This window comes from Cladophialophora yegresii, assembly GCF_000585515.1.
Source record: "Cladophialophora yegresii CBS 114405 chromosome Unknown aczIN-supercont1.5, whole genome shotgun sequence".
Taxonomy (NCBI): Eukaryota; Fungi; Ascomycota; class Eurotiomycetes; order Chaetothyriales; family Herpotrichiellaceae; genus Cladophialophora; species Cladophialophora yegresii.
In genome coordinates this window covers 315,076-339,578 of record NW_006913049.1, presented here as the reverse complement: position 1 = coordinate 339,578, position 24,503 = coordinate 315,076, and the positions used below count along the sequence as shown (strand labels likewise).

At 53.4% G+C, this 24,503-nt stretch overlaps 5 protein-coding genes across 5 annotated transcripts; 2 read left to right on the top strand and 3 right to left on the bottom strand.

The window, feature by feature from the left end:
* Positions 1–924: 924 nt before the first annotated feature.
* A1O7_06851 (uncharacterized protein) lies at positions 925–4,010 on the top strand (the record flags this gene model as incomplete). The annotated part of the gene is made up of 3 exons (XM_007760851.1): positions 925–1,215; positions 1,303–1,615; positions 1,714–4,010. The coding sequence occupies 3 exons, from the start codon at positions 925–927 to the stop codon at positions 4,008–4,010; spliced, it is 2,901 nt and encodes a 966-aa protein (XP_007759041.1).
* A 1,513-nt stretch (positions 4,011–5,523) lies between these two features.
* A1O7_06850 (uncharacterized protein) lies at positions 5,524–6,577 on the bottom strand (the record flags this gene model as incomplete). The annotated part of the gene is made up of 2 exons (XM_007760850.1): positions 5,524–6,066; positions 6,200–6,577. The coding sequence occupies 2 exons, from the start codon at positions 6,575–6,577 to the stop codon at positions 5,524–5,526; spliced, it is 921 nt and encodes a 306-aa protein (XP_007759040.1).
* Positions 6,578–9,629: 3,052 nt separating this feature from the next.
* Positions 9,630–14,612, bottom strand: A1O7_06849 (kinesin family member 1/13/14; the record flags this gene model as incomplete). The annotated part of the gene is made up of 1 exon (XM_007760849.1): positions 9,630–14,612. The coding sequence occupies one exon, from the start codon at positions 14,610–14,612 to the stop codon at positions 9,630–9,632; it is 4,983 nt and encodes a 1,660-aa protein (XP_007759039.1).
* A 695-nt stretch (positions 14,613–15,307) lies between these two features.
* A1O7_06848 (uncharacterized protein) lies at positions 15,308–16,388 on the top strand (the record flags this gene model as incomplete). The annotated part of the gene is made up of 2 exons (XM_007760848.1): positions 15,308–15,452; positions 15,502–16,388. The coding sequence occupies 2 exons, from the start codon at positions 15,308–15,310 to the stop codon at positions 16,386–16,388; spliced, it is 1,032 nt and encodes a 343-aa protein (XP_007759038.1).
* A 4,217-nt stretch (positions 16,389–20,605) lies between these two features.
* On the bottom strand, positions 20,606–21,381 carry A1O7_06847 (Ras family, other; the record flags this gene model as incomplete). Its single annotated transcript, XM_007760847.1, has 2 exons — positions 20,606–21,253; positions 21,304–21,381. The coding sequence occupies 2 exons, from the start codon at positions 21,379–21,381 to the stop codon at positions 20,606–20,608; spliced, it is 726 nt and encodes a 241-aa protein (XP_007759037.1).
* Between the last annotated feature and the right edge of the window lie 3,122 nt (positions 21,382–24,503).

Below are 24,503 nucleotides of genomic sequence, written 5' to 3'. Positions count from 1 at the left end.
CGGCGCAGTTGTGCCCCCGCCGCTCCCTCGCTCCCATCCATCGCCTTTGGCAAGGTACTTGACATTCAGCCGAAAACTGCGGGCTGCGCTACGAGAGGCAGATGGTGCCGAACACCAACAGATAGACCGTCGACGCCAGACTCCAGTGCCCCAGAGACACACCCTGGACTTTCTTCACATGGGGCCGAACCTCTCGTCAAATCCGCTGTCACGCTGCTGGCAGAACCTCGCCAGGTTCGGGCACTTTCTGTTTGCGTTCAATTTCCCTTTGCTACATCGCTATCTTCCTGTGTCCCATCATTTCTAATTCTCTCTCCAGACTCACTATTCCCTCTCAGTCCCGCACGGCGACTGCGCATCGCTGCATTGGCCTCTACCATCCACCTCACGTGTGCATCAGCTGTCGCTCGAGGAGACTGAGGGCCAGCCCACTCGACCGTGTACAGCTAGATTGAGAGCTTGGACATATACTCCGTACTCTCCACATCGATCCAGCCTCAGGCTTCCGACATATCCACATCCGCCAATACTAGACCACCTTCTCAACTCTGCTGAGATCGACGTTCGCGCAATCCTCCTCTCCTGCTTCTTCTGCAAAGTCACTCTATCGCCAGACGCTGGAACAGAGCCCAGTCAACCCAGACCCGCTCGCCTCGTCTACCACTTGTCCGTCTCTTTCCTCGACACGGGACTCTGGTAGCTTGCGAACCGGATCTCTTCCCCTCAGGCCTTGCTCGTCGATCACACAGACCCATTGACTTGGTGTCTCGACATCTCCGGAATCCATGACCTCCACTCTATCCCAGCCATCTGGTCCTCCACCATTTGCCACACTCGACGTCTCAAAGAATTAACCAGAGCCTGTCAATTATCCGTGAGCTATGCCCTGATTTGCCGCCTTACCTTCCCGGCAGCCCGAGAGTCATGGATTCGCGTTCGACGAGATACGGTTCTCTTGACGCAAAAGCTGCTGAGCCCCCGCCGAAAACCAGGGAACGGCACAACTCGGCTCCCACCATCGATCGTCGGAGAGAACAACACCAACGGCGTCCATCAGCCGTTACCAAGAATCCGGATTCCAGCCATAGAAGCACAAAATCCCATGGTCGAGTAGAATCCCTTACGGCTCCAGACCGCAAGACGAACACGCGACATTCACATTCGGATCGACATCAGGTCCCCGAGTATACTCTTGAAGCAAAGCTGTCGGCTAAGGTACGTACCACCCCCTTCGAATGTCAGTCCACAGAGGTCGGGCGCGCTCCTTGGAAGGAGGAATATCCTCGTTGACCGTGATTCCAGACAAGTGACTTCGAGTCAAGCTCCTCTGTGAACTTGTTGGTTCTGGGATCTCGTAACTCCGGAAAGTCGACATTCATTCGCGACGCCGTCGGCAGCCAACGGTCTCGGACTTCGACCCAAGTTGTCATAAAGGACAAATACTATCGCGTCCAACTTATTGAGCTGCTGTTCGACGATGTCGACTTCAGTAGCGAGCGGCGAATCGAATGGCCCGCATACGTGAACGGCATCCCCTTGTCGGAAGTCGATGGTGTCTTCTGCCTGTACGACGTCGCTGACAAAGAAAGCGTTGCCGACGTTCCTGCCGCTCTGAGTAAGTACCACCCGAGTGGACGTCCGTGGCTCCTTTTGTCGGCCATCTGCCACGCCGTCCCTCTTACCTCGCAGAGCACGTCGCTGATGTCCATGCAGCCTCCATGACCAATACCGGTGTACCTTGCATGCTCGTTGCTGCCAAATGCGATGTGAATGAGAAGGCTCGTCAAGTCAGTGCTCGGTTCCATGAACAAGTCCGTCGCACCCTGGCCAAGGTTGCTATCGCCGAAGTCTCCTCAAAATCGTCGGAGAATACCAGGCAGTGTTTCCTTGCCATGGTACATCGAGTAATGGCTTCTCCACGAGCGTCGATCCGGGGAAGCAAGTCTTCATTCAGCTCAATCGAATCGTCCAGCAGCCGGCGCGTGACTTCAAGAGAACCATCACCGAAGGCAAGTCGTAGCCGGAGTCGGTCAAATCAACGCCTACAAATGTCCAAATCCAAAGAGCTCTTGCTGAATCTCTCGGTGCGCCATGCACTCATTGAGTCCGAGAACGAAGAAAGCCGGTTCTCAGCATCAGAGGACGAGGCTACTCCTGTGCCGAGAACACCACTACGACTGGACACAGCTGCTGCCGCTCAACCACAACGTCGACATGGAGGCCCTCAGACACCGGTGTCCTCAAGTGACTATACCAACAAGCTAAGGTCACCAGAGACCAGCATGACCGCCGTACCCGAAACGCCTGATTCCTACTATGTCAAGTCCATGCTTCGCCCTGATTCGACTTCCACCGTGGACAGCCGGCTGAATCAGACCTTTCTCGATTCAGATGACGAGTCGCACAATTTGTCACCGAAAACAGAAGTCGAGACACTGGGCCCGCTGTTGAATGGTCTGAAAATGGGTCAAGACACGAAGTCAGAACCCGGTGTGCCCTTTCAAGAGCTCGTTGACAAGCTGCTACTGCTGCCCGCCAGCAAGACCGACTCAAAGTTTGTTCCTTCATTCTTGTGCCTATACCGGTCCTTCGCCACACCTCAGAGGCTTTTGACTGCAATCATCGATCAATTCATGAAGGTCGAAAGCAGCAAAATGGTGCACTTCACCAAAGTGGCCGAGATGCTGCGCTATCTTCAAGTACTGGCTCAATGGACTGCCACATACCCCGGAGACTTTGCTCCTGGTCCCGCCCGTGATGTTGCAGTTCCATTTGTGCAGAGTATCGAGAAGAGCAAGGTGTTCGCCCCAGCGGCGCGAGAGATCAGCAACAACCTGGAAACCATCGTCCCAGACGAAGATTTGGATTGGGCCTTTGATGATTCTCCATCTCCACTGAGCAAAAGGAGTGGAACCGGCAGTCATCCGAATACCTCGTCCTCATCTTCGTCTTTACCGCAGTTAAGCGCGGAGAAGAGCAGAGCATCAAATCACAAAGGACGACACGAAGGTGACGACAGCGACGATGAAGACAGTGCAAACTCATCCGGACGTGGATCTAATACTCCATCGATGTCGTCGAGCATGGTCAGGTCAAACAATACTTCCAGCCAGTCGTATGCAAATTACATGCAATTAGAGAGTGCTAAAGCGGAAGCTGAGAGATTCAAACCCATACCTCGCATCCGTTTGAGCAAGCTCCAGTGGCATCAGTACATGGAAACCCCCATTGATGAGATGGCAAGGGAAATTACCAGGATCGACTGGACCATGTACTCTGCAATACGACCTCGAGATTTCGTTCGGCATGTTTCCCTGTCAACATCGCAGAGGCGACAATCCCGCTCCGTTGACAACATTGGTGCTATGGTGAAGAACTTCAACCATCTTGCTTTGTTCGTCTCTGGCATGATACTTCTTCGTGACAAGCCAAAGCACCGAGCGAAAGCCCTGGAAAAATTCATGGCATTGGCCTGGAAAGTGCGACAACTGAACAATTACAACTCACTTGGGGCGATTGTGGCGGGAATCACCGGCCATGAGATCGCTCGTCTGGCTGCCACTCGAGATCTCACTCCGCCAGAAGTCCAGAAGCAGTTTTTGCGGCTGACCATCTTGATGGGAATATCGAGGTCTCACGCCGCATACCGGATGGCCTGGGATAACTCTCCTGGAGAGCGAATCCCGTTTCTTCCGCTCGTGCGACAAGATCTTACCCTGGCGGCTTCGGCAAACCAAACTTTCATTGGCACGAACATCAACTGGAAAAAGTTTGAGATCATGGGCGATGTCATTGTCGGAATCCAGCGGAGCCAGGAGGCCCCTTACAATTTTCCGCCTCGGTCAGTCCGATCCGACGAGATCACCAAATTAATCTTGGAGACCAAAATTCTAGAGGAGTCGGAGGATTCTGCCGACCCGCGAAGTGAATTATACGACCGAAGTGTGCAGATTGAACCGCAGCAGACTGGGGCTGATCCCAGGAAAAAGTTCGATTGGTTACGGCGTTAGTGACGCGAAAATTTACTGTTCGACAAGGCGGGCAAAAAGGCCCGAAGATGCAATTCAGATACCAACCACATCGGCCTGAAAGATAGAAGAGCGTCCCGAGAGCCTGAAGAGCGCCGTGAAGCACGCGTGGCGGGCTGGTGGCACTATGATCTTACGACTTCATGACATTGAAGACTTTTACGAATACAGAGTATGGATGGCGGAGTTCGGCGTGGAAAGGGCGTAAGGGTCTTGGGCTGAGGGAATGGGTGGTTTCATCTCAGATCGAGTGTACAGACATCTGAAATTTCGAGAGTCTCGTCGAGCATTAGAGAGTGTGCTATGAGTCTACTGGTGAGCCATGGCGACACGATGGGGAAGACCAGGCCAGTGGGCGGAAAGCACAAATACGTTGGGCTTCCTGAACATGACCTCTGATTTTCGACGCGGTGGGGACGGCGGCAAAGCGATGTGAGGCGATCTGCAAAAGTTGGGCTCGGGGCTTTCGTCCCGGCATGCTTGTACAAAAGGCGGTCTTTCTGCTTTAGCCTTTGACGAAGTCCCTACCTACAAAGTATAGGACTGTATGTACGGAGTAGTTCCAGTAAGTTAGGTGTGAGAAGACAAAAGTCGTGCATCGAAAGCCCATGACGACAAAGGGGCGAGAGACAGGTGGGTGAACCGGCATGTAGAACATTTCAGACCAGACTACGGAGTAGAATCGTATACGTTTGTTCATGCATTCGTATCGCGCTCAGTGCTAGAAGGTCTTGCTGGTGGGTAGGTACGATTACTCCGTACAGTTATTCACGCCCTTCTCGAATACTCGTACGCCGTTCATCCTAGATAGCGAGTGAGTGGAGGAGTGAGCAAGATTCCCTCAAGTATTCACACCGTAGTCAAGCCACGCATGTACTTCGTATCTACTGTGTGCTTTACCTACGTATCAGGCAGTTGTGGCGTCTGTACTTAGACACTGCGCCGCTGTAGAATCAAAACCGTGAGATTCTGGAGAGAGCCAAGAAATCTGTTTGTCAAAGTAATTTGATTAATATAGGTTGGTTCGATCGTCTAGTCGTTGCTTGCCTGCCGGAGTGCGTACTACATCATATAATAAGACAGGAATCCATCACCATTGCCATTTGACTTTTACCGTGCCTTTGCCTTTGCCTTTGGACTTTTTGCTTGCCCATCCCGGATCTATACATTCATACAAACATACATACATACCCGTCCTTGCCTTCCTCCGTGCCAATCCCAAGACCGCAAGTACTCCGGAACCGACTATCCTTGTACATTGGAAGTGAGCAGACCGGACCGCCATGATTGACTGGCTGATGCAGTATGTGGCTTTCCTCCTTTCCTCCGCGGACCCCAATGATGTCGCGTCCGTAATTTTCCTGGCCATGTACCGTGTATTGTGTACCGTGCCGTGCGCTTCGCGTGTCCAGCATGGGTGAGTAGGAAATGATTCCAGAGATCCAATAGGAGGGTCCGTACGGAGATAGGCAGCATTACTGGTACAAAAGGTCGATCAACCCATCTCCTCATCGCGCGACTTCTCCCGCTGCATCTCCTCTGGCGACACGGCGTCCTGGCCGGGATTGGCCTCCTCGTACTTGAAATACTTGACGAAGTGATAGTACCCGCTGGCCATCAAGGCTCCCATGATCGGGCCAAACCAGTAAATGTAATGATATCCGGGGAAGTAGGGGATCGCGACTGCGGGACCGAAACTGCGTGCCGGGTTCAGCGAGCTCCCCGTAAAAGGAAGCCCGGCCATCATGGCGACGAATAGTGCTAGCCCGATGCCGACGGGGGCCATGAATGTGGCATAGTGTTTCTCAGCCGCGAGCATCAGGATCGTAAACACAAGCAGCGAGGTGAGGAACATTTCGATGAAGACGCCCTGTGCGGGGGTCGTGCCGTTGCCAAGGGTCGTGCTGACGACCAAGGCCCCAGGGAACATGCATTTCACAAGGCCCGCCGCGGTCATGCCGCCTAGGAGCTGGGCTGGGAGGAGGAGCAGGCCTCGGAACCAGGGGAGGTTCTTGGTTATGACAAGTCCGAGCGTGACCTGCGGGGATGTCAGTTTTTTGCTCCCAAGCCGCGAGCATGTGTTGTGTATATGCTCCGTGCACCACATGGTACCCGTACATCGACTGCCAGTGGCGGCAGGTGTTCAGACACAAGCGACAAGAGAAACATACCGCTGGATTGAACAGCCCGCCGCTGATCCTGTAGAAAGCCCACACTGTGACGAGGAGCGAGAAGCCAAATGCCAAACTTGTGAGCACAATCTGGCTAGGGTTGTTGGCGGCGCCGCCGCCTGTGGTGGCACAGGCCTGTGTGCCTGCAAACGCGAACCATAAGAACAGCGTAGTGCCCACGTATTCGCCAACCACAGCGATGAGATGGTTCTTCATGCGCTGGTGGCGAGAGAGCAGGTCGCGTTGGGGGTCATTATTCCGCGGGAGGTGGTGTCTGTGGGCGGCGTCGCCTGCTGGTGAGGCCGTATTGGCACTGGTGGCGGCGGAAGAGACCCTATTATCTCGACGAAGGGACGCAGGCGGGAAGTGGCGCGGCATGGTGAGTCGAGTCGCGGTTGAACAACTTGGATGCGACCAGGGCGGACGAATGTTACTGTAAGTAGGGCATGAAAATGTGTGCGGTGAAGATGGTGAGTTGCGGTGCGGTCAGTGCTCGCAGGAATATGAGGAATGGAAGCGCAAACCATGAGGCAGAGGATGATGTCAATAGAGGAGCTGGGACTGGTGGACACGAACGGCGACAGCCTGCCTCTGGTTCTTGTGGCTTGACGGGGTACTCGTGCAGTGCTCCGGACCACAGATGCTACAACTCAGCCCGGCGATATGGTGGCGGATCCCTTACCTCTGTTTTACCTTTTGGCTCCGCTTTAAGTTCTTGTCACGGTGCGGCAGCGGGACGTTTTGACACGAGCGGGTTGCCCGCGGGAGGCCGTTGGCGGACTACCTCGTACACAGTAACGCAGAGCTCGGAAGACAATCGCAGGGACAGAAGCCAATACTTTGGGGGCGCTCGTAAGCTGTGCCGTGGTGTGGAATGGCGATCGTGGGTGGATGAGGCCTGGGTGGACTATCGCCGATTGTCGAGCGTCGATCTCCCTTGCCTGATGTTGTCACCGACCTGGACCTGCTACTGGGTGTGACATCCGTCCCTTTGGGACCCTGGCAGGGGCCGTCGGGCGGGTACCAATGACATACGTGGCACGGCCGGTAAGCGAGGGCGAGCAATTCTGGGCCGGTGGGATCAACAATTTCGGGAGCATCATCGACAAGTTACAAGTACGAGTTAAAAAGTCAGAGACTGTTACATAGAACAATGCGCGCAACTTCGGTGCTGCCGAAACTGGCAACCGACGACCGCAGCTTGTTTGCCCCGCCGTACTGCTTATGCGGACGCTGACTCAATGGTCCGCCGTTGCTTTTGTGGCTGTTTCTCACCCATGTCGAACTTGGTGAAGAAAATTGCTCCCTCTTGCATGTGTTGTTCATCGCACAGGCTGAGGAGAACTAGATGTGGCCTTCCGAAAGCAATGTCCACTATTGATGTCAATCATCTCTCCCATATAGGGCTTCCTTGTGCATTCGGTGTTCTTTGACCCCTGCAGCAGATTGGCCGACACTGGTCGTGGAGCTCAACTGCCTTCCCTTGGTAACCAGCCGGGTGTGTTATGCTCTTGAGCTATCAGCAAGTGGTAACATCACAGTGTTGCAGAAGCATCCCGACCGGCCGCCATTTGGAAGATGTAGCGATCCCGCGGCTCCCCTTTCATCACCCGCCTGCCAAGTTGCATTTGCAGGTACATACAGGTACTGTTACGCTCATGCAAGGCAATCAAACTTGTCCTCATCTGGGAAGTGGCAGCCTAGCCTTTTGGACCACATGAATTCACCCAGGCCAACCTCTGGACGCGCCATCGCAGTTACCTTCCATTCTGCCGAGTACTATTATTGAGAAGTTTTCGTTGAGGTCATTCGGGATGGCTTCCACCACTGCTACCACCACCAACACTCCTCCTCCCGTAGCGACAAACTCTCATGCTTTGTCTTCTAACCAACTAGTCACGTCTTCTTCATCAGCACCGCACCAGCGTTCCATTCAGGTATCACCCGCGGCGGTGGCAGGCACAAGCCTTCCGTCCCCAACCAGCAATGGCTCGCTAGCAATGAATACTACTCAACACCCAAGCATTCAACGACCACCAAATTCGTGGCAAGGCTACTTTTGCAATGCCTTTCCCGCTACCCTACTTCCAAAGCCGGTCAACTGGAGTGAATGCATCTTCAACGGAGCAATTTTCGTGTTATCCATCATAGGAATCGTATTTGCCGTATACCAGACATCGATGTCGTCTTGGACGGCGCGCAAAGACTTTCGGGATGATTGCTTCAACCAGCGAGTGAGTGGGCAACATGCTTCCAGTAGCCTTTCGTTTAGCTCACAGATACACAGCAATTTTTGGGAAATTGGAGTTCGACATGTGATGAGGTGGTAGCGAAAGGACTCGACTCCCCACCCCAGCTCCCTGGACTGCCTTTGACAAAGAGAGGAGATTCGCAAGCCCATCATGACCTCCGAGCGATACTTCTGGCTTCGGACGACGGGCCAGCCCCATGGCTCATAGCCGGCGCCATCTTGGCAACAACCATAGTCAGCCGCATCGCCACGGTATCTGTTCGTCAACGTAGCAGTCAAATGCAACGAACCTGGAATTCGAAGTTGTATGCGCCCCGGCTCGGTCTCGACGCATACAACGGGTTTCTTTTAATCGACGAGTCCTTGTCATTATCTGCCGCAGTGCTGATTTGGTGCGTCAGAAGGAGATTTCCCCAGATCTTATCAATTCCACACCATGTGGCTCTGGATTCGTTGTTTGCCACAAGGCTGTGCACCAATTTCCTGCTGCTTTGCGGGGAAGTGTGGTATTTGACAACACTGCTAAAATTGGAAGCGGATATTGAAGAGGACTTGAGCCCTATACAGCGCACTTTGCCGCGCCCTAGAACATCCACAGTCCTGAAGTCGTTCATCCATGGCTCACTGCTACATGTTGGCCCGATCTACATTATGGCTTGTTGTGATGAGCCAGGCGCAACGGCGCTTGCTCCCGTGACAGTGGCGACAGCTGTTGCTGCCGTGACGGTGGCAACATCCATGTACGCCTGGGGACCTCCAGAAAGTCTCGGCAACGACAAACTGGATTGATCCGTTGCCTATTCTATTCAGTGTCAGTTGCCCTTGAAAGGCAACACTATGTAAGAGCCGGGGCCATCTAGAGCACAACACACATAAGCGCCAGGCTGCTCAGCATACTACAACTGAGGATTTGAGGATATGAGGTGCAATCACATAAAAGGATGATTTCCCAGAGCCTGGCACGGCGTACTTGGTCCACTCTCTTCATATATTCGGGGGTATCTCAATATCCTCAAAGCTTGGTGCAGGGACTTTATCCTCTGTACCATATTTACGATTAATGCTTAGGCTGACCCAACCGTATACCCAAGCAGTGTCACAGCCTTCAAGCTACAGTATGCACGTTCTACCTGCACAATTTCTCCTGATCTCTCGCTGGGTATGGTCAAATTGGCGCCATCAAATATCCACGCGCTCTTCTTCGCCTCCACCGTCCGCAGCAAAGTAGCTCTGATCAATCTTGAGAATCCACTCCACCTTCTGGCTCTCACTCCGTGCGGCGAACAGAAACGTGTTCTGCTCGCCGTAGACGGCGAAAACGTGCGCCAAGCCATGGATCTCGCTTCCCGCCCGTCTGTGGCCTGGAGCCCTGACCTCCGCGGATTCACCACTGGAGATGCTCGACCCGCCACCACCTCCCAAAAGGCGCTTAAAGTCCGGGTCGTGGTCGATCCTCGCGTGCGTGAGGTTGATCGCGTTGATGCCCTCGCCGTCCGGCACGGAATGGATGTGCAGGTACGGCGGACGGAGGTCCACGAACCGGCGCTTCCACTGCATTGTCGCCGAGTGCGAGGAGGCCGAAGGGTCGTAGGTCTCGGACGGCATGAGGAGATGGCCTGACTTGAGGGAGACGGGATTCTTGGGCACGTAGCTGACGGTGGCTTGGTAGCGTGTCGAAGGGGGGTGGGAACGGGAGGGGCTTGGCGCTGGCTGTGGAGGCGAAGATTGGTCGTTGTCGTCGAAGATGGGGTTCTTCATCTCCGGACTGGGTTTCTGCCAGACAGTAATGAACTTGCGGAGGAGCTGGTCTTCGTGCGGATCCGCTACTGTGGAAGTGGAAGGTGACGCCGCGCGAGACCGTGACGGCCTGGTGACGCTCAATTTGCGCAGACCCAGTGCTGCTTTGGCCGACTCGATGTCCTGGAGTTGTCTCCTCTTGCGGCGCGCGATCAAGTAGTCCTTGACCAGGGAAATGCCTCGGGGCTGCCAGTTGCCCAGGTGTTCCTCGCCGTTGATGTAATTCTTCGACGTGTCCAGACGCCACAGATCGGCCGCGCGCTTGGCACTTACAGGGCGTACCACGATCGAGAAGAGTCCTTCTGAGGAATGCGTGATCCGCGTTTGGCTCCAGAACGACTTGAACATCGACTGCGGACGGACGTAAGAACGAGGAAGGATCTGCAGTTGTTGGGCGATGACAAAAGTCATGGGATGGTCGTGGCCAAGGCGGTTGGAGATGATATCCCAGCGCAGCGAGATTTGGACTCGCGAGTTTTCATGCGTGGCACGGTCGAGAAGCAGGGATTTGTGCAGTGAGCTGTCCCACTGTCCGACGATGGTGATGTTCGAGGTGCCGTCGGCGTTGTCCTTGATCATCGGTTCTTGAATCTGTTTCAGAGCTATGTCTGGTGTGATGGAACCGATGTCGACAATACGTCCGGACGCATCAATGAGGTGCACTTCCCCGACCCGTAGGTTTTTGAGATCATCCCACGGCAGGCCTTCGGTCAGTACATGCGTTAAATTGACGGAGATACGACGCTGCAGGCCCTGATGCAGTTGGAATGCTCCAATATCATTGGCGTTGTTCTGTATCAGTTCCACTGGCATATATTGGCCGGTCTCCGCCAACTCAAGAAACTGGACCTTTGCAAAGACATCGTGTCTTTCTTCAAGGCTGTATTCGGCCTCGGAGATCCGGGGAGCGGGCTGCTGATCATGTGGTTGCTCGTTCATTTCCCGAAGCTCATCCCAGCTGATCAGCTTATCGAGATGGGTCGAGCTGACTTGAGCAAAGATGGCAATTTTCAACACAGCCGACTTCTCCCCAGATCGCTGGACGCTCAAGTTGTGTATGCTTTCGAACCGTACTGGTCCGTCGCCGAAGCCGTGAATGGGCTGGGTTGTTGCAACACTCCCGTCTTCAGTCCCTAACACGGTCATCTGAGCATGAACTTGAGTACCTTCATGCTCTGCGAAGCCGACGAAATCCCGCATGACGATGTTGAATTTGATAGTAGAAGGGGGAGATTCTGCTAAAGAGGGTTCCAGGGACATCCGGACCTTGCCAATGATCTGCCTCGTCGATGGTGAGGATATCTCAACCACAAAATCTTGGACCCTGGTCTCAAAGACGGCGGTAAGGGGGATGCTGCCATCACCGACTAGCGAAAAGAGTGGCTGATCAGAATCGCGGAAGGGGTTGTCCATTCTGAAGTGCTGCAAATATTCTGGCTGATCCTTGTACTGGTGCATCTGGCGCATCTTGGCGACCCGTTCTCTCAGCTTGCCCAGAGACCACAAGTGTATGCAGCTGAGCTGATGGTTGATGACTCGAACGGCCAGACACGGCTTTCGAGCATTGGCGAGAGCATCATCATCATCTCCAGAAATATCGTGGAGGATGAGGTCGTACGAGGAGCCACGTTCCTCGCCGGAGTCCAAAATCACAAATTGAAAATTGGTGTCTTGATCCAACAGTTTGCTCATGACCTGAGCTTCCTTCAAAAGGCCAGCATTTTGCAGAACTGCCTCCGCTATCAGGATGTAGTTCCTCTGTTGCCATTTGTCCACAACATTTCGGGCGATTGCTATCTCGGACGCTTCAAGGGACAAGAACCCAGCAGGAGTCCTTGAAGCCTCTCGAATCCTGACGTTGTGATCCATCTTCTTAATCTGCTCCTCGTATGCCTCTTTCTGTTTCCGAAGCTCTTGTTGGAACGCCAGCTTTGCTTGCTCTAATTCTTGCTGCATCTGTGTAGCCTGGACTGCCTGCTCGGCTTCCTTAGCCGCCTTTTCGTCGACAGCTTTGATTTCTTCTTCGGCCTTTTGCTGTTCCTGCTGCTGATGCTCGAACTCATTTCGTGTCATGGTTGGTTCACCGTCTTCTTGAGAGCCGCTATGCGCAGAAGGAGTTCCGGGCAACGTAAGCGCGGTATCAAGCGAAAAGTTGTCCATAGTCCCATTTGACATGTACTTGTCTCTGACAAGGAAGGAACTGAGATCGTCCGAGTCATCCTCTTGTTCCAGAAGCTTGGTGTCGGAGCGGCCACGTCGTTCTTCCCGCGCTCGCTGGATGTTTTCAAAGAGGCTGTCCAGCTCCTCGTTTGAGAGTTGGGTGATCTTGGGATCGGTACCGAGCAGCGCCCCAGCAGCTTCTCGTCGTGCAAAGAACCAGTCAGATTCCCGGTTGCCACCCAGTCCGGGTGATTGGGCGCGACTCGAGTCCCCATCCCATTCCGAACCCGCAGCACTCCAGCTTCTTTCATGTCCTGGCCGGAACGATGTCGGTGTCGGTGTCGGTGAACCGAGCTGGCTTGGCGTGATAGAATGGCGTAGCAGGCTCCTTTCGGCTCGTTCAGCTTTTGCTTCCAAAGGGTTGTTAAACCTGAATATGTGAAAATCTCCTAGGATGATTCGGTTACCGGTCCTAAGCCTTCGTGGCTTGTCGACGCGGACACCGTTCACCATGACAGCGGCTCCCTCGACTGGGATGATGGTGACCACGTTGTCGACGTTCTCTAGTTTGCAATGATGCTCAAGAATTTTGGAACCATTGAGCCTGATCTCGGAAGCTTCAGAGGAATCAACATTTCCCACCGTGGTGATACCAGGCTTCAAGTTATAGACCAGACACTCGGCCAGCAACGGGTCGTCGCTAAGGTTGACCAAGTGAGGCATCTTCTTCGGCGTGCTCATTCCCACATTGCCCTTTTCAATGCTGATGCCCAATTCTTCCAGAGCTGCTTCCCGCTCTTTGTGGATCTCTTCGGTTTTTGCCAGCTTTTCTTCCCACGTCTGGTTGAGGTCGGTGTATAACTTCTCACTTTGGCTCAACTGGTCCATGATCTCAGCCTTGCTGACCCGTTTTACCGAGCCGTCTGTATGAACGATTGATACCATTTGTTTCTCAAGTGGAGTACCTTCGGGATACACCTCCTCCGTCCCTCCTGCGGCGGCGTTCCCTCCGAGCTGGCTCCTCAGTTTGGCAAGCTCTTCTTTGAGTTCGCGGATCATACGTGCGTTCGGATCCTCATTGATGACAGCATGATTCTTGATTCTCTTGGCCGAGTCAGCATAGCGGAGTGTGCTTAGCGTTTCCTCGAAGTTGATATCTGCAGGAGAGATAGCAGCAATCATGGCTGTCATGCTATTGCCTCCGAGTGAGTCCTTCAGGAGCCAGGTGAGGACCGAATCTCGATATGGGACCTTTAAGCCTTTCTTGCCGGATGACAGATCTGCTAGAGCTGCAATGACTCGACCGAGAGTGGACAGAGACCTGTTGATCTCTGCACCTTCCTTCAGTCGCGCACCAGTTGCACCTGTTGAAGTCGCGCGTTCTGAACCAGCCAAATCGACCAAACTGATTTTCGCAACCTTTTCCGTGTCCATATTGGTTTCGGCATCATGGCGTTTCTGCGTGAGGGTGAGGGTGAAGACGGCATGAGAGCGACTAGACGTTTCGTTCATGTTCGTAGCTGCAACTGTCCTGGCCTTGTTGCCCTCGTCCATGAGGTTTTCAATCTCGCTGAACGAGCGGACAGCCAATTTCGCGAGGTCTTCTACGTAAGGACCAGTCGAAGGATGTTCTCTGACCCGAAGATTGCCCTTAGTGCTCGGGTTGAGCAAGTCGCGAACTCGCTCGTTGTAGATCTCAAGGTACGAGACTTCGACAGTACAGGTCAGGTCGGGGTCGGATTGCATCCCATTGATCCGTTCAAACATGTCCCGACAAATCCGTGGGATAACACCGGCCTCCTCACCATAGCCCATCATGCTGTAGGACTTCCCGGAGCCCGTCTGGCCGTACGCGAAGATGCAGTTGTTGTAACCCTGAAAGGCGTTGTCAAGCAATGGAACTCCCAGGTCACTGAACACATTGTCTTGACCAGCATAGTTCGGGTCTGCCTTGTTGAACGACCAGTACGATTTGTCGAATTTGAAGGTCCGCTGAGCACTTGCACCGTCTTTTCCACCCTTTCGAAGCCGGTCTTCCGCGTCAGGTGGGGGTTGCAGAACCGTCTGTGCCTGCTGCATCTGGACGATACATTTTGCATTGCGCTCGATCTCGCGGTTATTGAAGGGTCGCACTCGAACCACGACCTTGATGTTGCCACCTCCCCCGCCTCCCCCTCCTCCACCGATACCGCCCGTCGGCGCCATGGTTGTACCAATGTTATAAGTGTGGTATTCCGTGTGTTTTCACCATCGTCTTTATTGGCGGGGAGAATCAACTCGCTCGGTAGGTCGTTGTCGCTGCGCGCGAGACGTGATTGAATCCGAGGGAAAACATACACTCCGGCAACAAGTCGCACTTGTGTGTATTCTTTTCCGGTGTTATGGGTTCTGGCTGCCGGTGTTGAGGTCTGTTTGACTGAGGAGCGTGTCGCGTTGGGGCCAGCGCAGGCGTGGAAGTGAATGCGTTTGACGGTTGAGGGTCGCCTAGTTGGGAATTCAAGCCGAGCCTTGAATCATGGGGCTCAGGCACGCGCAGGGAGGACAGGTGCCCCCAGGCTCTAAATTGGGGGCCGCTGCGCCCGAGATGCAGCCTTGAGGCTTCTGGAATGGGCTAGCAGGGCTCCGCCTGGAATCCACTTTGGGGCATTCCAAGATTCGTTCCGCATGCGTGCGTCACTTGCCTCAGCAACTGATGAACCTTCAAAACAACGGACAACTTCGTCCTCGTTATTACACAGAACTCGCGACAACCTACTGGACTATTCCCCGAAGCAGGATACAAGAGCAGAACGCAATCTTATGATGATGGTGGCAGAAATGGCCAGACGACATATCTGCGTGATTCCGTAGAACCAGCAGCTAACATTTTCCTGTGCCCATGGCTTATGATCTAGACAAACATGGCCACCTCGTACACGACCAGAAATGGTCGGACTGCCAAGCGAGGGCTCTTCTCTGAAGGTATCTGGCTTTGCGACTGCGACCCGCGGCTACCGGCGGACAAATTCCAGACGAAGAAAGGGACCAAGAATCATGGAAGGTGGTGTATGTGTGTCGCATCGTGTGATTCAACGTCCCATTAACAAAACCACAGTCTATACCTGTCAGAAGCCTCAGAACAAGCGATGCGGCTTCTTCCTGTGGACCGACGAAGCCAAGATCCGTGAAGAAGCTGCCGTGCTCAGCAACACGCGCTCAGAGCCCAACGCTCCTGTCACACCTAAAACTCCGCAGAAACAGACCTCAATCGCTGAAATTCCCACGCCCCAGACGAAGACCGGCTACGCACAAATACAGCATGCAGATAATGCTGACCAGACAAAGACCCCTGGGCATTTTGAGCTCGAAGAGAGCTTTGATTGGTCTTCCAGCGACGACGAGGAATTGCTCAAAGCCGAACAAGAAGCCCTGCAAAAGACGCCGTTCGATACACCCCGAAAGACCCCTCGAACAGACGAGCTCACATCTCCCGGCAAGAGGGCTTTGTCCAGGCCGCCTGCTCAGGTAGTCAGGAGGGATGAAACATGGCCTCTGAGCGACGACGTTTTCACCACTCCGAGCACATCCCACAAGTCACACGGCACCGGGCTGCTCTCGCCATCGAACACTCCAGCTTCCCGACCAATCCAAAGTGGGGCCGAGCCACCCGAAGCCGAGCCTTCCTCGCTTGCCACTGACGTGCTCAGCATACTGAGAAGCTCAGACTCGCAAATCAGCTCGTGGGTCGAGGCTCAACTCGTGGACCTTCTCAACAAGTACGACCTTCGAACACAGGGAATCATCAAGGGCAGGGACATCACCCGACTAGCTGTCCAGGCTAAGGACAGGAAGATTGCAGAACTACAAGCCCGCATTTCTGCACTCGAGGCAGAAAAGGAAACAAACAGGAGGGTCATATCTCACCTGAAAGTGGACATCGCTACTTCGCCGAAGAGGGCTAAAGGCAGGGGTATGCCTCCTCCACGTCGATCAGAGGTCTGACTTTTCCGAAGCGCAAGAAGTGCGCTGGGACAACGAAGCTCCTCGGGCCTTCTGCCGACCTCGAAGCCTTGTAAATGCCACACCAGCTCTTATGCGTGGCAGGCTTCGACCCGCCCGATGGCTAGCGGCTCGCGTGACAAGAACAGAGGATTTGATGGGAGACCCAAGCCTGGCAATCGTACTTTTGTGTACCTGCAGCCGATATCTACTCGGCTAAATACTTCAACTTGCTTCTGTGGACAACATGACAAACAAGCCGAACAGCCATTTCGCCGCCAGGAGCCGCCATGCCAAGGGGACCTCAGTGACAAGGCAAGATCGTTGTCTGGCCGCATCAATGACACTTGATTACGCAGCCCTGATAAAGCTGTCCATTTGTGACCGTTCTGACCCCAGGTGTTAATACGACCTGGGATCTAACCTAAAGACGTTGGGCTAGTTACTGATGGACTGGGAAATGGAGGACGGCGACCTCGACCTGGCATATCGACTGATGGCAAAGGGTTGATTCACAACTTCATGCCCGATTTTATGTGGCGCCAACAGCGTCCATTCGTGACGTCGCCAATGCACAATACATGGACGAATATCTTCGCAGGTTAAACGAGGGCGCCTCGAAAGTCGACCTGCTTCGTCACATACACCGCTGCAAAAGTCCAGGACATCGACCTTTGAGGTCACAGCAAGTGGCCAGCCGCTATTGCCTTGTGCTGCAATGGACTACTCGGCGAACCGTCTCTTGATGATTGAATATGACTGCGGTACGTCCGTCACTGTGACAGAGGGTCCTTTGAAATTTCGCGTCGTCGTTACCCATACTTCTAAGTATTATGGAGCTAGATATGCTTGAGCGAAGAGCACAATCGAGTTACAGTCGGTACCTATCGATCTGCCTCCATCTGCACCCAGAACGGAGAGTTCACTCTGTAACGTGCCCGACTTCGCTTATGCTGAACATGCATCGAAGCGACCTTTGACACTTGAACACTTGTGGCGCGGCGTAGATATTGTTCACAGTGGCTTTCCCTGCATTTCTTGCGCTGCCATTGATTCCCAACTAGGATGATATGCAACTTCTGGCTTCCGCCAATGGACGGATCAAGGTGTTCCTTCCGTCGCTGCTCTGTTGGACATATCTTATCTGAACTCCTTCCTCTTCAGGAATTTAGGCCCCAGAAATCGGACCCTCTAGCCCTCCATCGAATTTCACGTTTCACAAGAGTGCCTCACACACGAGCGAGGCAACTTGCCCCGAGCACATAACGACATAGTTGTGCGGGATGCGTTCGATAACAGCGGACTTGCCGAGAACGTGAAGTCGTATGTACCAAGTGGAGCCAAGTTACTGTAGCAAGGTATCTCAGCATGGTAACGGACTGGCAACCTTTGCTGCTTTGCTTGCACTTCGAGTTGCCTGGGATGTTGAAAGTAAATCGACCTTGACATGACCAGGCGAGAAGCATGTCTGCTTCGTGGACACGGCCGGGCAGACAGAGAGGTAAGTCTCCGGCAACAAGCCTTGTCGGTTGCTCCCAGGCACTTCTGTCACCGTCGAGTTGCACTACCTCGTCAGCGGTGCAGCCTTGGAGCCGGCGACCGCAATAACGGTGAGACCATCATCCCTTCCGATATCATCCCGACTCCTGCCTACACAGCACGCAATAGGGCATGACTTCACCGTCTTGCAGGCTAAATTGAGACTTATCAGCCTTGTTCCCGGTGTGGCACGCGACCTACAATCCGGAGGTCGCCCGTTCAAAGGAACACATAACGCAAAGAGCCCCAAAAATTCCTAACTAGGCAGGCACCGAATATTGGTACACCTCCAACACTGACAAATGCCGATCCACAATCCCGATCAGGTCCGCATGCAGGTCCCCGTCCTTTCTACCAAGGGATCACGGATCGGCAGAGACGCCTGCCACATGGCTCATACACCATCACGGACGCAGATCCTCTTTCCACATGTCTGATACTCAGCCAAACAACGAGAAGGCCCCTGAACATGAGTCACACAGCACGAACGACTCCATCGACAACAAAACGTGTTTAGGTCGCGTGCGAACTCGGACATACGCCAGATGCCCGCGTAGCGGGTGAAGAAGAGGATTGTAGGGCGCCGTGGAGAAACATGGCGCGGATAATTTTTCCAATCCATCACCCTTCGACTGTTGTGGCACGTTTGTCTACCTAGTACATACTCCGTACTCAGCAGACGCACATGCAATTGCGAGTCTCGAAGTTCAAGAAAAGATTTCCATGACTTTCACTGCTCGACAAATGTTCCGTGATTTGATCAATTCAGCGGTCTCATCAAAGCTCACCAATTTAGCTCATTTACCTTGATGTCCGTGTCGCCCAGAGGCAAGTGGTCCCCAGTCGAGCCCAGTGTTCGCGCAGAGAATGATGCGGAGCCTACCCTCGAAACTTCCTGGGAAGTTACGAGGATAAGTTTCCCCAGCCTGAGTGGAGAGACTCAACGGGCTCACTCCACAGGCCTAGCCAACCAGGCGGGATACCAGCCTTGGCGCTACCATCGAGAGCGCTGCAAAATGCATGTGCAAATACGGAGGAGACGGAGTACGGAGTACATCAACGGCATACACGAACACAAGGCTGCACACCTACCTAGGTAGCCAACGACGCAGCCTGTCGCAGCATTTCTTCCTCTTGTGACTGGAGAAGTGAGCAGTAGGTACGAGTTACTCGGTAAAACGTCACCGAGATGCAAGAAGTCAAGAAGTGAATACAGTATGCAGCTCCCTCCGTCCTCCATATAGCGAAACAAACGAGTCATGTGCATCATCATGCTGGCGACCTGACTCGTCGTTGATTGATTTTTGGCTGAAACCCGAGGTTCAGGCCACTGTTATAGGCGGATGACTACAGAAGCACAAGTAGGTTGACACAGGAGCCGAGGTGCAAGTCAAAGTCAAAGTCAAAGCCAGAGTCAAGTCGTCGGACACTCAAGTCTCGGAATCTCGAGTTTCACGTCTCGAGCTCGACGCATAGATGGAGATTCATCGACTGAACTTTCGTGCCAAATGCTTGAGGTTTCCTCATTCTTCTTTACTGTGCTGCCCTTCCCTGCCTCTCTGACACGGGTGCTGACAATAAACTCTGGTAAATACGAGGCGGAGCACGTTTTCGAGTAAGGAATCGGGCATTCCAAGTCGCTTGATAGTATTCAGTTCATGTGGGGTTTGCGCGACCTTTCTACTCGGACACGCGTGGCCTCTCCATGTTTTCGGATCTCTAGTTCATGTTAGTTGTTTTATCTAGCTCTGCCTAGGGCACCCCGGACGTGGGTCTGCCCCGTTGCCTGCTTTATGTCTGCCACGGACCGACATCACTGGTACAAACATTCATGTTCCCTGATCCTGTATCCCGGCCAGTCCAAGCCATTGCGACCTGGAAAGTTTCCACCGGAATTTCCGGAGTTTGAAGGCCACCGACAATAATCAACGCAATGGCTCTGCTGCATACACGCCGACTTTGGCGTAGTTCCGGTGGTCTCAATCGTAGGGACTGCTTTAGTGTTCCAAAAGTAGCCGCCCCGCATCTGTCGTAGTTCGTCCCACTCTGATCGCGTGCTGAGTGCAAACGTCATGCCATCGTTATGCCGCGCACAACCACATAGAGACCCTAAAGGCAGTCACCATCATACCTCGTAGTGGGCTGCTGCAATCTGCGACCCCTTCTACCCCTGAAAGCTGCGGGACGCCGTTCCGAGGGGATGCAGGTCGCTTCAGGCTGGGCAGCAAGGAGAAAAATCCTTCACACTACTTCTAGGTACCCGAAGACCCAACTTTGACTTATCGTACACTTTGGATGTCGCGGTGCAGACTTTTAGTGCTCACTGCTTTCTGTCCCAAAAACTTCTCCTGTCCTGGAGCCAAACTCCCCTTGAGAGAAGGATAGTTCCAGGCCAAGATGGACGGTGAGAGTCGCCAGTCTGTCCAAGATGTATTGTTGAAGGGGTCTGAGAAGGTGACTTGTAATTTCGACATGCCGAGGATGGTATCAAGGGATTGAACTTGCGTTGTGATGCTTCTGTCCACGTGCATAATGGAGTAACATCGTACAGTTGGAGCATATCAAGCTCCGTGACAACCGAAGTTTAGAGCCACAGAAGTGTCGCTAGCGCCTGGGAACACCTTTCGATCATAAATTCATCTGCAGCAGCGGCCCCGGATAATTCTGTATGCTTGGCGGGTTCATAAAATCACACATTTGCTGCTGCGCTTCTTTGTGTGTTCGCGGTAAATTCGTTGATGGTCCGATTCATAGTTGTTTCGTGGACCCGGCTGGGGCCCGTAATTTGTGGCCTTCCGGTCGACGGGCTTCATAGGTGATTGTCGTTGCCTTCTCAACTGCCGTACAACGTCGTAAAAGGCCTTTTCAACGTTGATGCAGTTTTTGGCAGAAGCCTCGACAAATTCGCAGCCCAGGTCTTTCGCAAGAGCTAGGCCCTCTTGGGCTGAGACCTCCCGTTCGTGATGCTGGTCGCTCTTGTTGCCAACTAGCATAATAGGAACAGGGCCGGTATACATGGGCTGGCCAGCCATTTGTGCAGGCAAGTAACTTGCGCCAGTAGGTGAATTCGGATGTCCCGACTCCTTGACCCGCTGTACCTGGGAATAGAACTTCTGAATCCTTGTGAAAGAGTTTCTGGAGGTGATACTGTAGACAAGGATAAACCCTTCGCCGTCTCGGATCCACTGGTCACGGAGAGCAGTATATTCTTCTTGTCCAGCAGTATCAAGAACTTCGAGCATGCAAGCCTGTTGATCGATCATGACTTGCTTCCGGTAAGAGTCTTCAATGGTAGGATCGTAGGTCTCGACAAAGTGGTTCAAGCATAACTGCAGACCAATAAGCAGGCAGCGGACGCAAGGGATGCAGCACAACAAACCTGAATTGTCAAAGCTGTCTTCCCGACACCGCCATCTCCAAGCACCACCAATTTATATAATGTCATTTTGCCCGACATGGTGAATGGTCGGTCCTCGAAGGCAGCCTCGGGTACCTGAAACCTTGTGCTCCCAAAGGTCGTCTCACAGAGCTGTCAATGAGACCGAGAGAGGAGATTGATACATGCGCTTGTGGAGACAGGCGCAGATGCGTTCAATGATAAAGCGATGCGACCGCAGTCCCCAACTGCGAAGGGTGCGCGCGTCTAGACCTCGACAGAACCGATATGACTAGTGGCCCACTCGGGACAAGACAACTCAAAGCCTTCAGCTAGTGACGACCGTTGAACTATTACCTGGAACTTATTGCCCCTCCTTTTGATTCTGGGCCGCGGAGCCAGGACGGTGACAGTGAACAAAGCACTGTTACAGTGCGAAAGGTGGTGGTTTCCGGCGGCACTGCCGAAGGAACGGATCGGCGAACAATATTTCCCCGGTGGTAATGCAAGGCACGGGTGAGTTGAGCAGGGATCGGAATCAAGAGAGGATGGTCGATGATCGGGGTCGATCAATCAACGGTTTTGAGACGCAGGGGAGAGGATAATGTTTGTTGGGTGAGGAGGCCTGCCCTGGAAGGATCAAGTCGAAGATCAGTCTCTGCAGTTCGGGGTATTTGAGGGGATTTGCATGCGAACCTTGCGAGTCTGCCCTGTTTGTCCAAGACTGCCTGATGCCAATGTTGCCCTAAGGGACGATCTGTTCGGGGTAATTGTGCACGAGAATGAAGGCTTCGAGAGACTTTGCGAGAAGGAGGAATTCTCGCAGTTCAACGCTGCTCTTTTCGAGGATATCACCACCCCCGTGAAAGTTAGTTGCTTCGATGTCGACCTCAGGATGACATGGGATACGACCAACAGCGGGCGAGCCAATGAGGACGGGACAGCAAGAAGGTCTTTCTCGGAAAGTAAGATGCATATGAGGAGCGGGTGAGAGGTGCGTGTGCTTCACTTGAGCCCACTGATTGCTTGAACAGCTAGAAAAAGCAAATGAAGAGAAAAGGCACTTGGACATTCGACAATTTCAGTAACGCGGCTTCAACCTTCGTGCGCCGCCTTGTCGGTTGTCTCATTTGATCACTTGTAGCTCGCGGCCGTGGATGGGGAACCGACCAAGACTACACACCCCTAGGTACATCTGCACCTGCATGGCAACCTGCATGTGCAGTCCTGGCGTTTGCCCCTGCGCCCAGGCATGCGCCTTCTCCTCTTACTGAAGCGTTCTACTCTAGAAAGTGGCCAGCACTGCTTTTGGCCGAAAATTGACAAGGTTGTGAAGTGAGGTGAAGGTGCTGTACTCCGTAAATCCGCCTCGAATTAGTCTGTCCTTACAGCGTTGTGACGAGGAAGTACTCCGTAGCCCAGCGAAAAGCTCGTGCCCTCTGCTATTCCATACCTCAAGATACCTTTAATTCCTGGTCTACCGCTGGCGGCTGGTCGCCCTAGGTACGGAGTACTCATACGAGGGAACGACATCGGAGAGCATTCAAAACTACCTAGGTAATTGACTCCAGGCGATATGCACCAGATAACAGAGCTTAAGGCCTTCAACGCACCACTACGCGCTGGCCAAGTACTCCGTACTGATTTTCTTCTGTTCTGCCGGCGTAGCGATTGCTTTCAAGCAGAAGAAGCTTTGCTCTACCAACACTTCTACCTGCACCACGGGAGGCATCCGGAGAGCCCCGAGAGCTCGAACTCTGAAGGCCTAGGAGACGATTGGGTCTTTGCCGTACCGCAGGCAGAAGACCTACTGTGGTACCCCACCCAGCCACCGCTGTCCTCCCACTTTGCCCACGCTGTTGCCCCAGATCCTTGCCCGCGTTACATCATTTTCTCCGCAGTATGGCCGTACCGATTCTTTGGTCCCGACGACCTTGTCCCACGAGTCTGTTTGCATGAATGCCGGATATGGAGTGTTAATGATGAAGAGGTACAGACTGAGTCGGACCCCTAGTGGTCGGATCCGATGGGCCTTTATTCAGGGCATGCCGAGCTGTGCCGAGCGATGTTATACGAGGTACTCCGTATAAGCCACGCGAAATCGGCATCCACCTTGCATCTGAAACTGCGGACAAGTGCTTCATGCTAGGCAGATCATGTCTTAATTAGAGCAACTAACGAGTCCTGACTCCGGTTTCGTGACCGCCCTTTGCTAACTATTCATATGAGTTCTTCGGCTCAAGGGCCGGGAGGTCATGGGAGCTGACACATGACTGCCACGACGGCATTGATTAGCATTTGGCAAGTACACAACAACCCTATGCGGAGGACCCAGGCGCATTTGTCTCCAGCTTGGAGTTTGTCCTGCCACGCCTGCATGATGCAAGCGCCACATGATGAGCGGCCCTCCAGCAACACGAAACGCTGGGGCTCAAGACCGCCTTGAAGCAAAGAGAGAAATGGCAGCAAATGGAAATGCAATGTGGATCTCTCACATACTGCCGCAGACAAATCATGATCGAGGCTGCAGGAAGGATCCAAGGTGGACACTATTACTCACCTCCAGGAATTATTCTCAGGGATGAAATGTCTTTGCAGACGAGGGTTTATCCGTCCTTGCCGCTCATTATCTTGCAGGCGCGGAGAAACAACGTCGGCACACCGACGGGAACAAACATCTACACTGTGCAGTCGCAACTGAGCTTTGGAGTACGCCGAACAACGTGAGCCCAAGATGCTGAATTAAGCTCGCGATCTCTCTAACGGGCCGCCGGTTTCCTTATCGGACAGTAAGATAGCCGCTCTATCAGATGGCGGCATGCTCGATAACGAGGTTTCTTTGACAAATCTATATCAACCAGCTGGACAGAGACAATATCGGATGTACATTGTCGGACTGGCTTTATGTCGACGCAGCAGATGTTGATCTGTCAGTTCTGCACCTCGACATATGTGGATCATGTTCGACGTGGGATTTGAGGCCCGGGTGAGCTGAGCCGATATGGTCACAAAAGCATTTCATGCAGGTAAAGGCCTTGTCAACAGTGTATCTCCATGGGGTATGGTGGAGGGTTCATTCAATGCCCAGCTAAGTTTACACCTTCCAGTTCCGTCCATATCGGCGTTCGCATATGCTGCGGACCTTATGCGGTGAAAGAATCAATATCCATGTGTCGTCCCTCCAATGGCTTGCATTGGGTGAC